The following is a 14,681-nucleotide window of genomic DNA, read 5'->3' as shown; positions in this document are numbered from 1 at the left end:
CAATGACCTGAAACTGAGATGATTGATCCTCAACAACCTCCTTTGTTCTAGCTTTTAGAAAATATCTCAAACAATTTCACTTTTGGATTATTTTAATTTGTAATTTTCAACTGTGAATGAAACAAAAGACCGTATAACAATACAGTTCAATGCTAATGGTGGCAAACCTCTTGTTCATGCCTCAAGTGCATTGCATCTGAATTAACACAACTGCAATGCGTGTGTGAGTTTAATGATTGACCTATGTATGCATGTGATGGCCAATCTGCTTTAGTTAAGTTACTCTGTCACTGCAAAACCTTTCAAATTTTTCTCTTTGTTTAAGGCAAATTTGAGCCACCAATATTCCACCCAAATGTATATCCGTCAGGAACTGTCTGTCTGTCAATTCTAGAAGAGGAGAAGGATTGGAGGCCAGCAATCACTATCAAACAGGTCAGCGTGATGTGAAAAAGGATGTGGCATAGGGTTTAATTACAATTCCACAGAGAACATTTCCACTAATAGTAACTGGGTAATTTAGAAAATTGATTTATCTCCTACTGATGGGATTGAGGGATAATCGAGGGCACTTAAGTGAGTGTTCAGTCTAAATTCTGAGGTTTGAGATGAAGTGTGCACATTTATGAAACCCTGCAATGTTATGGCAGATTATTTTCTCAAACCTCAGTCAATTGATCGCAATGCAGTTCTCTTTTAAATGATTGTCATGGTTTAGGAATGTATTTTCCTGTTACAAGCTCTCCTTTACTCCCTGGGACCAACTTTGTTTTTGGGGCGCCACTGATGTCTTTCCAACTGGATGTTCTTCTCCATGTTAGTGAGTTATCTGCTTTTGGAGAAGGGTTGGAGTAGGACCTCCTATGTATGCTAATGTAAAAGTCAGATGTTGGGCCAGTTTTAAGGCCATGGTTAGTGTTCTTGAGGGATTGAAATGCATGCATTCTTTGGCCCCTAAGAAAGGCCAAATAAAGTAAAAACCAACAACACAAAAAATTAGTATGAACTCTGTAACACTTATTTTACTCTAACGTTTTATTATACGATAAACGACATATAAATTTGATATACTCACCATAAGAAATTCACTACAAGCTCTTCACTTAAATCCTTTTAACCACTTTCTGAATCATAGAAAAATTCATCCTAGTAGCATCTTTGTAAAACAATCATGCATCTTTCTCCTCTTTGTCATCATTGGTAGTACCAGGAATTTCAACTTAATTACCTTCAGCATCATCAAGCACATTCAATGTCCCATATTTTAGAAGTTGATTTTGCAATATCTAGATCAGGTTTATTCCATGCATGTATGACCTATTGATAAAATGTTTCTAGCCACAGTGCTTTGATTTCAGTTTGAAAATGTTTGTCTTTCTTTAACCTGCCATCTTCCAGTTGTTTCACATCTTTCAGGAAACTGACCTTGAGGTTTATTTGTACACACGTGATCTTGGTCTCAAGTTCCATACTTTGATCCATTTCTTCCAAGCAACAACATCCAACAGGTCTTTCTACCGAACGTAAATGACAACACTTACCTGCTTTTGAATATTGCCAACTGTAATTTTGTGCCATCCTGCATACACGAAAGCCACTTTAAACAAGTTTTCTTGTAGCCAGCTATCTTTACAAAGTGTTTTTTTTTAACCAGTATTTGTTTTGTCTTGTTGGTGGGCATGTTAATTTTCATCAGTGTTTCACTCATATTTCCACTGAAGGTCAATTGATGCATGTTGGATGACAAAACCTTTTTTCTTTCATTTTTTTAACTAAATCTAAACCTGAAAACTAAATCATATCTTTTCATGGGTCTTCTGAGTCACACCTTGAATTCTAAAATGTCAATTTTCTTAAATTCTAAGGACATCCAGTTGGATCAATCTGCAGCTAATGTGACCATTTAGCAAATGCCTTTTATCTATTCTGACACTTTTCTCTCTAGTTTAAATTGAGCTGTGTATTTGCTATTCTTTCATGAAAGCAATCTGATAGATCATGTGATACATGTTAGTCTTATTGATTGACTGGAAGATTGCCACTAGATTTGGCAGAGAAATATCTAAAGCTTCCACTGTGTGTCTTTAAGTGAATAAACCATAATGAGTACAGTAAGCAATTAAGAATATCAAGGTAGTTTGATCCCTGATAAACTAGGTAAATGAAAAATTACATTTTATTTTAGGATAATAGTTAGAGTCAATATTTGTGTTAGTATATATGGTAATGATATCTTTGCCCAGCATTCATTTGTTAACTGGTGTCCCAGATGGCGTTGAGTGGCTTTGGATTTCTCATGTTGTCCTTTTCCCTGCCTACACTGCGCATACCTGTATTTCTGCCTTGCTCAGATCAGCTAACAGTATAATTCTGATGTTTTCATGATCTGCATGGCTGTACATTGAAAGATGCTTCTCAAAAGAACATTGAGTTCTTCCAGTGTTTGTTCAACTTTTCTCCTTCATAGCAAGTAACCGTTCACATATAACACATCTTTCAGCTTCAGAGATGTGATCCGTTCTCGTCCCCTCAAGTGCTGTGAAAAACTAGATGATAGGATTAAGAACGTTAACAGTAGTTAGCATTTTCCCGAGCTTCTAGAACCCTGATGTTCAAGAAGGAAACACCCATTTCTTTTTAGTTTTTTTCGACATTGACTTTTGACATTCTGAGGTAGTGCAGTGTCTGAACTGAGAAGTTTGCACAAGGTGTTCACACTTCTTCATTTACTTTTATTGCCCAGATATTATTAGGTATTCAAGAACTTTTAAATGAACCAAATATTCAGGACCCAGCTCAAGCAGAAGCCTACACAATCTACTGGTAAGCCTCAGCTTTTTCTTTAAGGGAGCAGAGATTTGACATACAAGATTCTGAAATGTTGTTAGCTAATTGTACTTGCACTAGTGTTTCATGTCTTGTGTTTGTTAATTCTAATGAAAAATCAACCACTGTATGCAGTTTAAGAACTCTCACTTTTAAACATCTTAGCTGCTACAGCAGAATATTCCAATCACTCCACTGAGCTGTCTGCAGTGAATATTTAGTCCATTCATTCCCATTACACTTAATGGTAAGGTCCTCAGGAGTGTTGCTGAATAAAGAGACCTTGGAGTGCAGGTTCATAGCTCCCTGAAAGTGAAGTTGCAAGTAGATAGGATAATGAAGAAGGTGTTTGGTATGCTTTCGTTTCCTCCGGGTGCTCCGGTTTCCTCCCACAGTCCAAAGATGTGCAGGTTAGGTGAATTGGCCATACTAAATTGCCAGTAGTGTTAGGTTAGGGGTATGTGTAGGTTGCGCTTCGGCGGGTCGGTGTGGACTTGTTGGGCTGAAGGGCCTGTTTCCACAATGTACTGTAATCTAATCTAATCTAAAAAAAAAAGATTTACAAGAATGTTGCCAGGGTTGCAGGATTTGAGCTATTGGGAGAGGTTGAATAGGCTAGGGCTGTTTTCCCTGGAGCATCGAAGGCTGAGGGATGACCTTATAGAGGTTTATAAAATCATGAGGGGCATGGATAGGATAAATAGACAAAGTTTTTTCCTCTGGTGTGGGGGAGTCCTAGGTTTAGGATGGGAGGGGAAAGATATAAAAGAGACCTAAGGGGCAATGTTTTCATACGGGATGGTACGTGTATGAAATGAGCTGCCAGAGGAAGTGGTGGGGACTAGTACAACTGCAGCATTTAAAAGGCATCTGGGTAGGTGTATGAATAGGAAGGGTTTGGAGGGACATGGGCTGGGTGCTGGCGGGTGGGACTAGATTGGGTTGGGATATCTGGTCAGCATGGACGAGTTAGACCCAAGGGTCCATTTCCGTGCTGTACATCTCTATGAATATTCCAGTGTGAATATAAGATGCTGTTGTATAAATGCACAGCTGTTCATGCAGCAAACAATCTGGATTTCTTCTCGCTGTGTTCAAAGAGAGTGTGAGTGAAGCTGATAGCAATTTGAGTATGAAACCTGGATGAAAGGTTAACATCTGAGGCAAGAGTCTGAGCCTATGTCCAGTGACTCACTGGCATGTTCATTGTTCTTTCTATGTTTCTAGCAGATTTTGGTGGTTTTCAACTGTGGGTTATTGTAATATATCCAACAATTAACAGAATAGGATTTGATTCATTTCAAGGTTAAATAATGGCATAGTGAATTATGTGTTCTTTTAATTGGATTTCTCATTGAGGACTCAATAAGATGAAAAAATCTTAGATAATTTGTTTGAGAAGGACCTGAGAGATGTGGGAAAGCAGCCAGCATCACTTATCCACTAGTAAATGGTTAGGGTTTCTGAACAAAATGAGGCCTTTTTATGCCTTTGTTAACAATTGTCTCTTGGTTGAGTTTCATTCACTTAACGGGGTCTTTTCTTGTCCCATTCTGTAGATTATTTTACTTTGCACGTTAGTGGTCAGCCATGAACATTTGGTGGGTAACATTGTATTCCTTTCACAGCCAAAACCGAGTGGAGTACGACAAGAGGATTCGTGCACAGGCCCGACGATTTACACCAACATAAATGTGAGCTAGAGTGGGTTATGGCATGGACAACAGCAGATGCCAGGGAAATTGCTCAGCAAGACCTTTTTTTTAAACAAAAGTGACCAGGTTTTAAATTGGGCCTTAGTTTTATAAAGCCCCAGTATATTCTTTCCACCAGGAATCATCCGATGACTGACACATTGTTTATTTCCTCCAGTCTCAGAGTTTTGATTTGTTTTTTTCCTGTTGTTGCCCCCGTGGTGGAAATGAACCTGGTCATTTGACAAGCCAGGGACTTGCTGACCTGACTTGATCCAAAATTCTTTCAGGATCCTGGCCAACAATTTGTATTTTTGATGGTATATGATAAAATATAAAGATGAAATAGACTTGCTTTTATTTTAATAAGGAAGAAGCTAATATTCTGAGTGCCGTAAAAAGTTAAACTTTTATACTTATCATAATACACAAGCACATACAGTAATACCATCTTCATTTAATATTGTCAGTGTTTAAAGAGAGCAATATTGTTTATGTTGTGTTGTTTACTCAGAATTTGAAGGTTCATTTAAGCATCCTGGGCTTATTTTATGCTTCACCAGGAAGTGAGCTGGACTCCCATCTGACAGTCTGTTCTGCCTTCTCTCTATTTACACAATCTTGTATCCATATGTGTCTTAGAAATATAATAAAGGATTCATCCAAAATGTTCTTTTGTGTCTGCTGATGTGTGCTCCTTTCATGTACTGGGTTACCTATGGTCCCTGCTCCACCTATGCCTGACAACTCTCAGGCTGTGTACCTGGCCAATGTTGCTCCCAGGGCTTCTGCTTCCTTTGTTGCCGATTATTGAATCGGGCAGGAATATGGAACCCAGTTAAAGTGCCTTGACCTTTGCCCTTGCCTAATAATTCATGCTTTTCTTAGAACACACAAATTGAACATGGCTGACAATTAAAATGGTCATTTGAGTAGGGTTACGAAAAAGAATGTAAAAATGGGAGTAGCATAACGACAGGGGCTAGGTATTTTTCTTTAACTGTGAGTTTGATTTCTGCCCTTGCTAGAGTTAGAGAAAATTGGAGAGGGAGAGGATTGAGATGGTGACCTCCATATTAAAACAACATAGGTAGAAGTGGTAATGATGTTTGCTCAAAAATATTTGAAGAATTAGGATTGAAAACAACTCAAAACATCACAGGTCTAGATTGCAGCATGAATCTCACAAAGTGGTATTGGAATAAACTGATTGGAAGGTTAAATGCATGTCTCAGTAGTGTGAGAGTTTCAATTCATGGGACACTGGTAATAGGTCTGCAGAAAGAAAGAACTACTTTATCTCAGTGGGATCCATTCAGACTGAACCAGGATTAATGTATTGGAAAATTGAAACTAGGTCAGTAGATAGGGCTCTGATGTACTGAGGGTAGGAAGCAGAATTTTTATTAACACAGAAAAATGCCCTTTGGCCCATCATGTCTGCACCAGTCATCCACCATCTACATATTCTAATTCCATTTTCCAGTAAATGATCCATAGCCTGTAGACTTTTTAAATTTAATCTGTTCAAAAATGTTATTACACACTTTTGGAGTAGGTGGGATTTGAATCCAGGGCTTCTGATCCAGAGGTAGGGATGCAGTCACTGCATTACAGAATCCCCAGACTGTATGCTGTGGCATTTTTAAGTGCTCATCTAAAAAGTACTTGAGTGTTCCTGTGTCTACCACCCTTTTAGGAAGTGAGTTCCAGATTCCAAATGATTGAAAATATTTAAAGGATTAATTCATAATTAACAACGATTCTATAATTCCCTTTAAAGAGTAAATAACATCTGGCTAAATGCTCCAACTATAGCTAAGAAAACTGGTTTTCACGACAACTGATTGTCTTGAAGTACTTTACAGCCAAGTAAGTATTTTTGAAGTGCACTGTCTCTTATAATGCTAATTTTGCATTCGGCAAATCCTCACAAACGTAGAGAAATCTCTGCTTACGTTGTGTGAGGACCTAGGACATAAAATGCGGAACCTCAAAGGTTGTATTCTCAGGATTGTTAATATAGCCACATGAAAATTGTTATAGTGTACATGAAGTTATAGCGCTGGTATTGTTGAGAACACATTTTCCTTAATAGCTGTGAAGGAAAGATTGGGATAATTTCTAGGTTGCCAGCATGTTTACCACATGAATCCTTGAAACGGAAGTTAAAGTGTATTGTAGGTCACCCATTGTTTACAAAACGTTAGATGTCTATATGGAAATAATACAAGACAAAGCTTTTAAGAAAGATAAACACAGAATGTGGAACATTACAGCACAGTACAGGCTCTCAACGTTGCGCCAACTTGTGAAACCAATCTAAAACCCATCTAACCTACACTGTTTCATTACCATCCATATCCAGCTACAAAGATGTGTCTCAGCTTAAATATTACAGGAATTTGATAAAGAGAAATCTTAGGATTTCTATCTGTCTCTCATCTGAACCCCAGTCTGATTTGAAGATCTCATCAATTCTATAGCTATCAGCATTTCCATTTCAACAGCAAGAAATGTAGTGGATCATGCCGTCTTCCCATTTTTAGTCTTTGACTTCGGACTGTTGACCTATGGTGGGATGTTTTCCTTTCCGTTTTCAAAAAAAAATCATCTCTGCTGAGTTGTATTGTCTTGTCTGCTGTGTGTGTATGTGTGTGTTCAGAATTAAAGGGGTAAATTTGAATTGTGCACAGTAACTAACTAATATTGCCACTTATTGTGTATATGTATAAATTACTCAAAGCCTAATGAATATTTCTTTTATTCTTGATAGTAGTACAAAAGAGTCAATTGGACTATTTGGTGATTAAATAAAATATTTAGACTCTTGGTGCAGCTCATGGAGTACTGCGCTATACTACCAGAACACTCTGCCAAGAGTTGTGACAATACATGGCTCAAGGTCTGGTGTGGGGGTAGTGGACGCCAGTCATGGGGAACTGAGACCAGTACAGGGAAAAGTGGGAGTGATGTCATTAAGGCAGTCTATGCTTGAACAATGCTGGGATCTATATTCTAATGAATTGCAAAACTAAGGAATAGTGTTTTAAATTAAGTAGTGGAAGCAAATACGTCAAAGAACAGAGACAGACTAAGAGAAGAAAATAGTAGTATGGGAAATGCAGGTCAGAGAATGACCAGAAGGGACAGAGAAGAAAATATTAGAATATAGATCCCAGCATTGTTCAAGCATAGACTGCCTTAATGATATCACTCCCACTTTCCCCTGTACTGGTCTCAGTTCCCCATGAATTAGAGATACACCAACAAGCAAGACTAGATAGTTCAAAGATAACAAAAAGACAAAACTAAAGGCTGAATGCATGTACCATTCTTTACAAAGTAACTAAATGATATAACACACCAAAATAAAAATCTAATTTCCATTATAGAGACATGGCTGCAGATTGAAAAGTATTAGCTCCTGAATAATAAGAGAAGTATCTGACATTCAAAAAACATAGGAAGCTAGGTAAAGTTGGAAGAGTTACATTAATAGATTGGAAGATGGCATTTGCACAACAGTTACAGATGGTATTGGTTTAGGAAATCAGGCTGTCGAATCAATTTGGGTAGAGATGAGGGATTAATGGATAAGTAAGTTTTGGTGATCTACCGACTGTCTTAACAGTAACAAGGTAGGATAAAGTGAAGAAAATAAAGAACATTGACTACAGTTTTCCTCTATTAAACGTTTAGAGTAGGAAAGAAAGTTAGATACAGACGTAAAAATGAATGGCAAGATTTTATACAGGTTGTTAGAAAAGAATAAGAGTGAGCATTGGCCCTCTAATGATCTTTGAGCATGGAAGATGCAGGTATGATAAAGTAGATATAGTGTATTTGGATTTCTAGAAGGCATTCATTAAGGTACCCTGGTACAGGGGATAGTGTGTTAGCATGGATTGAGGATCAGTTAACATACAAGACAGTTGGGATGAATAGGTCTTTATCATGTTGGAAAAATGTAACTGGTGGAGTGCCACAAGAATTAGTCTGAGCAACTCAATTATTTACTATTTAATGACTTGGAGGAAGGGACAGAGTGTAACATATCCAAATTTGCTGCTGATATAAATATAAGTGAAACAGCATGTTGTTATAATGGATAGCAAGCCAAACCAAATCAGTCTCATGATCACTGAATTCGCAACACAGTCAAATAAACATTCAGTGACCTCTAAATTATTCAATTGTACCTAACCAGACTTTACAAATGGCAGATCTTGGACACCAAGTTCATAACTTTAAAAATTACTTATTATTAAGAATGTAATTTTAGTCATAGACATGTACAACACAGAAACAGACCCTTTGGTCTAACTCGTCCATGCTGACCAGATATCCTAACTTAATTTAGTTCCATTTTCTAGCAATTGGCCCATATCCCTCTAAACCCTTCCTATTCATATACCCAACCAGATGTTTTTCAAATGCTGTAATTGTACCAGCCTCCACCACTTCCTCTGGCAGCTCATTCCATATGCACACCACCCTCTGCATGAAAAAGTTGCCCCTTAGGTCCCTTTTATATCTTTCCTCTCTCATTCTAAATCTATGCCCTCTGGTTCTGAGCTCTCCAACACCAAGAAAAAGAACTTGTCTATTTATCCTTTCCATGCTCCTCATGATTTCATAAACCTCTATAAGGTCACTTCTCAGCCTCCGACACTCCAGGTAAAACTGCCTATTCAGCCCCTTCCTATAGCTCAAATCCTCTAACCCTGACAACATCCTTGCAAATCTTTTCTGAACCCTTTCAAATTTTACAACGTCCTTCATATAGGAAGGGGACCAGAATTGCATGCAGTATTCCAAAAGTGACCTAATCTGTCCTGTACAGGCGCAACGTGACCTCCCAACTCCTATACTCAATGCTCTGACCCATAAAGGAAAGCATACGGTGTCAAGAGAAGACTGATGGAGCTTGGGATCCAGTATTTTCTGAGGTATCCAACGGTGCTTCGGATCACCTTAGATGGATCCGTACAGCTCTTTGACAGGTCGGAGAAGGCAAGAGACATTGTGGACAAATTAACTTAATCTGAACAATTTAGTATGTACAAATAGTAGTGTTGTTTGGGTTTTTCTTTGTTTTTTTTCTTTAAAAAACAGAGAGGTCCGGTTGGGGCTTTCTTTTCCTTTTTTTATTGGTAATATCTTGGTTTAAACTATGTTTGGCAACGGTTGAGATGTGTACTTTCAATTTCTAAGCTAAGTAATACCAAAGGATGGGTGGGGTATTTACCCCTTTTTTTTTTTTAGAAAAAAGTTTCTTTATTCACATTGCTATTCCATGGTGTATTTTCTTTCTTTTCTGCTTGTGTTTGCTGTGTGGTTCTAGCTAAGAGGAGGGAAAATGGTTGGGATGACTAGATGCCTACTTAGGGGCAGTTTATACCCGGTTCAAGTATTTAAATGCCCGGGCTGCAGTCTTGGCAGTAGGATGGAAAATTGGGTTTTGGGATGGGTAACTGCCCCCTTTGGGCACGGGATGCGTTCCCCTATTCAATACCGTTGGCGCTTTATATGTTGGTTTGCTTTTTGGTTTTGTTATATATAATCTTTGATTGCTTTGTACGTTTGTTAAGTGTAGTGGTTTTAGTTTCTGTAGTTTTATGTTCGATGGATCTTGTGTCACTAAGACTTGGCGACTTGTGGTTCGGGTTCCTCCTCTCTGGAATTTAAATCTTACTGCAGAAGATTATGGCTAATGACTTGATTAAATGATTTACCTGGAACATCAAGAAGAGTCACTCACCAATTAAGAGGAAGAAGGTACTTTCGAGTCTTAGGACAGAGAAGGTGGATATTGCTTTGTTACAGGAGACACACATGGATGATAGGGAGCATTTGAAACTACAGCAGAATGGCTTTGATCGGGTCATCTTTTAATACCAGAAGTAGGAGAGTAGCTATATTGGTTAGGAGGAATCTCCCATTTCAGTTACTAGAATGTGTTAAAGACACACATGGGACGTTTGTATTTCTCAAAGCCCTGATAAACAGGGAAGAATATCTTGTTTTAAATGTTTATTGTCGTCTGGCCCACCCCTCAAATTTCTAGTAGATGCGTTCTCTAAACTGATCAGTCTTGAGTCTCAGCATATCATTATAGTGGGAGATTTTAACTGTCTCATGGATCTCACAGTAGACAGGTTGTCCAAAGGCCCTGATAACCTCTGTGCAAACTAAACAATTAGTGGATGTGTGTGTAGAGTTACGGTTGTTGGACGTCTGGAGGCATCTCCACCCTACAGGCAGGGATTTTACGTTTTTTTCCAATTCACACAGATGTGACACCAGGATTGATATTTTTCTGACCCCTGTAGCAACCCTGGACTTGGTGGCATCTTGTATGATTGGTAATATTACCATCTCTGATCATGCTCCAGTGTACCTGTTGGTTAAGATTAAGGACATTAAAGTGGATCTGAGGCACTGGCAAATGGATCCCTTTATCCTCAAGCATAATAAGTTTGTGGAGTACTTGTGTAGGGAACTTTGGGCATTCCTAGACATTAACTCAGACTCGGTTCATGCAGGTCCTGGGCTTCCTCCATCACCCTTCCTTACTACTCTACGTCTGGAGGAAGAACACATCATCTTTCACCTTGGGACCCTCCAACTCCATGGCATCAATGTGGATTTCACCAGTTTCCTTATTTCCTCTCCCCCCACCTTCCCCCTGTTCTAACCTTCCAACTCAGCACCGCCCTCATGACTTGTCCTACCTGTCCATCTTCTTCCCCACCTATCCACTCCATCCTCCTCTCTGACCTAACACCATTACCTCCCCCCCTCCATCCACCTATTGCACTCTCAGCTACCTTGCCCCCAGCCCCAACCCCCTCCCCTTTATCTCTCAACCTCCGAGGCTCTCAGCCTCTTTCCAGATGAAGGGCTTTTGCCTGAAATGTTGATTTCCCTGCTCCTTGAATGTTGCCTGACCTGCTGTGCTTTTCCAGCACCACACCTTTGACTGTAATCTCCAGCATCTACAGTCCTCACTTTCACACAGTTAGTAGCCCGTCTGTCCTTTCGGAAACTGCCAAAGGCTATGCTAGGGAGTTAGTTATTTCCTACTCTGCCAGTAGGAAGCAGCAGAAGGGTGAGCAGCAACATATCCTCGAAGCACGGTTGAAGGCAGCCGAGAAGGTTTACTTTGGCAGGCCCTCATTGGTCAAGATAGAGAGGATTTACGGCGCTGCGGTCTGCATTGAATTCCATGCTCACGCAGACAGCAAAGAAGGAGCTTACTTTCACAAAACAAAGGATGTATGAGCATGGTGACAGGCCAGGCAAATACTTAGCATATCTTGCCAGGAAAAGGGGCGCCCCTCAAGCCATTATGGCAATTAAGGAAGGGTCAGAGAATCTAACATGTGACTCCAAAAAGATTAATGCGGCATTCCAGAGATTTTACTCTAAGTTATACCAATCTGAGAGTCGTGAGGAGGGGCAGGCCAAAATGGAGTCCTTTTTTCGAGGATCTGGAGCTCCCAGGCATGACCCTCGAACAAGAGTCTTTTCTCAATGCCCCTTATCAGAGCAAGAGGTGCAAGTGGCTGTGAAGCAGCTTCAGAGTGGAAAAGTGCCCAGTCCTGATGGACTTCGCAGCGAATTCTAAAGGAATTTATAAACATATTGTTTGGCCCTATGCTCAACATGTTCAATCACTCATACAGCCATGATTGTCTCCCGCCATCTCTGAGAGAGGCCAATATTTCAACTTATTCTTAAAAAAGGGAAGGCCCTGGAGGACTGTGCTTCGTACAGGCCATTTCACTTTTAAATGTGGACTTTAAAATCCTTGCTAAGATTCTTGTGTTAAGGCTGGAGACTGTGTTACCTTCTATTGTTAAAGAGGACCAGATGGGCTCCATAAAGGGCCACAGATCCTCCAATAATGTTAGGAGGCTGTTTAATGTAATTCAAGCGTGTCAACAGCAGTCAATACAGGGATTGGTGATTTCTCTAGATGCAGAGAAGGCATTTGACCAAGTTGAGTGGCCGTATCTTTTTTTATACTTTGGAGTGGTTTGGCTTGAGCGAAGTTTTTATAAGATGGGTAAAAGTTCTCTACAGTGACCCTCCCGCTGTGGTCTTCACCAATGCGATGCAATCAAGCAATTTTAACATTTTTAGGGGCAGCCGGTAGGGCTGTCCCCTTTCACCACTGCGTTTTACATTGGTGATTGAACCATTGGCAGAGGTCATTCATAGAAATTCCAATATATCAGCTCCAGAAGTGGGGTCAAAATTACATAAGATTTCATTGTGCGCGGACGATGTCCTCATTTTTTTGTCAAATCCACCAGTTTTGGTGCTTCGTCTTATACAATGTATCAGTGTGTTTGGCGCCTTTTCGGGGTACAAGATTAATCTTGCAAAATCAGAGGCTATGCCTATGGGTGGTCTTACGAAGGAGCTGGGTCTTGAGGGCGAATATTGATTCCCCTTTAAATGGTCACAGGGGAGTTTTGTGTATTTGGGCATATTGATTACTCCAGTTCTGGATCAGTTTCTCAAAGCTAATTTTGTTCAATTATTTGACAAAATCAAACAAGACATTCAAAGATGGAAGGCGCTTCCGGTCTCATGGTTGGGTTGAATAGCGCTTATTAAGATGAATATGCTCCCCCTAATTTTCGATAAGCAAACATTCAAGAGACTGAATGGCTGGTTCAGCTCTTTTATTTGGCATTGTAAGCGGCCCCTTATTAAATTAGCTAAACTGCCTCACAAATTGGGGGGAGTGAATCTCCCGGACATTAAAAGCTGCCAACGAAGCTCGCTTTTATCCTACGTGAGTGAGTGGGGATGTTCTTTCAGTATGGTTACATATTGAAACCGCCCAGGCAAGGTACCCCCTTACTAGCTTGCTGTTTTTGGATAAAATGAGGACAGTTAGGGAATATTGCCATAACCTAATAGTTATCAATACTTTTAAAGCATGGAGGGCAATTTGGTAGAGGGAAGGCAATTTTGGCAAAATATCTTCTCTTACACCTATAGTGGGTGTGCCAGATTTTCAACCTGGGATGTTAGATTCAGGATTTAAACATTGGGCAGCTAGAGGTGTGTCTTGCATGGGCGACTTATTTGAGGGAGACATAATGATGTCCTTTGATCAGTTAGCACTGAAATATGAGCTATCTAACAGAGATTTCTTTCATTTTTTTCAATTTAGGGATTTTATTCAAAAGAAGACTGCACTTTTGACTGATCCCTATAAATCCAAGAGAGAGAGAGGAGGGTGCTCAATGCTAAGAGTACACTTTCTGTCAGCTCTTTATATCATCAAAAGGGGGGTGCCCCCTCAGATGAGCTCGATCGACTCTGCAGGACGTGGGAAAGAGAGCTAGGCATTGAGATTTTCTCAGAGGCATGGGGAGATATTTGGGAAAATGTAAGAAAGATGTTAATTTGCAATGACGTATGGTTTACAGTTGAAGATTCTCCACAGGGTACACTTGGCTCTGGACCATTTGTCAAAATTTAAACTAGGGGTATCTTCAACATGTCTCAAGTGCAAGGTCGGTAAGGGCACTCTTACCCATTGTCTCTGGTCCTGTGGTAGGCTTCAAACATACTGGAGCACTGTGGTGGGTGCAATGGAGGGGATTTTGGGTGTAAGGGTGGAGAAGGACCTGATCTCTCTTCTTGGCCTGTCCAGTGTGTCCCCTGAAGATGCACATAAGAAAAAACTTTGCAGCATCTTCACTTTCAGCGCAAGAAAGAATATCTTGCTAGATTGGGAATCCAAAATTCCGCCGGGCCTGTCGGGTTGGCGGAAGATCTTTATGGAGCATATTCCCTTGGATTTTCTCACAAGTATGGTACACCACAACTGTGAATTTCTATAAGACATAGAGTCATAGAGATGTACAGCATGGAGGCAGACCCTTCGGTCCAACCCGTCCATGCCGACCAGATATCCCAACCCAATCTAGTCCCACCTGCCAGCACCTGGCCCATATCCCTCCAAACCCTTCCAATTCATATACCCATCCAAGTGCCTCTTAAATGTTGCAATTGTACCAGCCTCCACCACATCCTTTGGCAGCTCATTCCATACATGTACCATCCTCTGCATGAAAAAGTTGCCCCTTAGGTCTCTTATTTATCTTTCCCCTCTCACCCTAAACCTATGCC

At 40.1% G+C, this 14,681-nt stretch overlaps 1 protein-coding gene across 1 annotated transcript in view; it reads left to right on the top strand.

Moving 5' to 3' along the window:
• ube2ia (ubiquitin-conjugating enzyme E2Ia) overlaps positions 1–5,192 on the top strand; it is a 7,050-nt gene extending 1,858 nt beyond the window's left edge. Inside the window, exons 2-4 of the mRNA XM_043711074.1 lie at positions 326–435; positions 2,744–2,823; positions 4,455–5,192. Of these exons, the coding sequence (XP_043567009.1) occupies positions 326–435; positions 2,744–2,823; positions 4,455–4,518 (254 nt within the window). The 3' untranslated portion in view covers positions 4,519–5,192. The remainder of the gene's footprint in view (positions 1–325; positions 436–2,743; positions 2,824–4,454) is intronic.
• The last annotated feature ends 9,489 nt before the right edge of the window (positions 5,193–14,681 follow it).

The sequence above is a fragment of the Chiloscyllium plagiosum genome, chromosome 21 (assembly GCF_004010195.1).
Source record: "Chiloscyllium plagiosum isolate BGI_BamShark_2017 chromosome 21, ASM401019v2, whole genome shotgun sequence".
Lineage (NCBI taxonomy): Eukaryota > Metazoa > Chordata > Chondrichthyes > Orectolobiformes > Hemiscylliidae > Chiloscyllium > Chiloscyllium plagiosum.
This window is presented reverse-complemented; position numbering and strand designations above follow the sequence as displayed.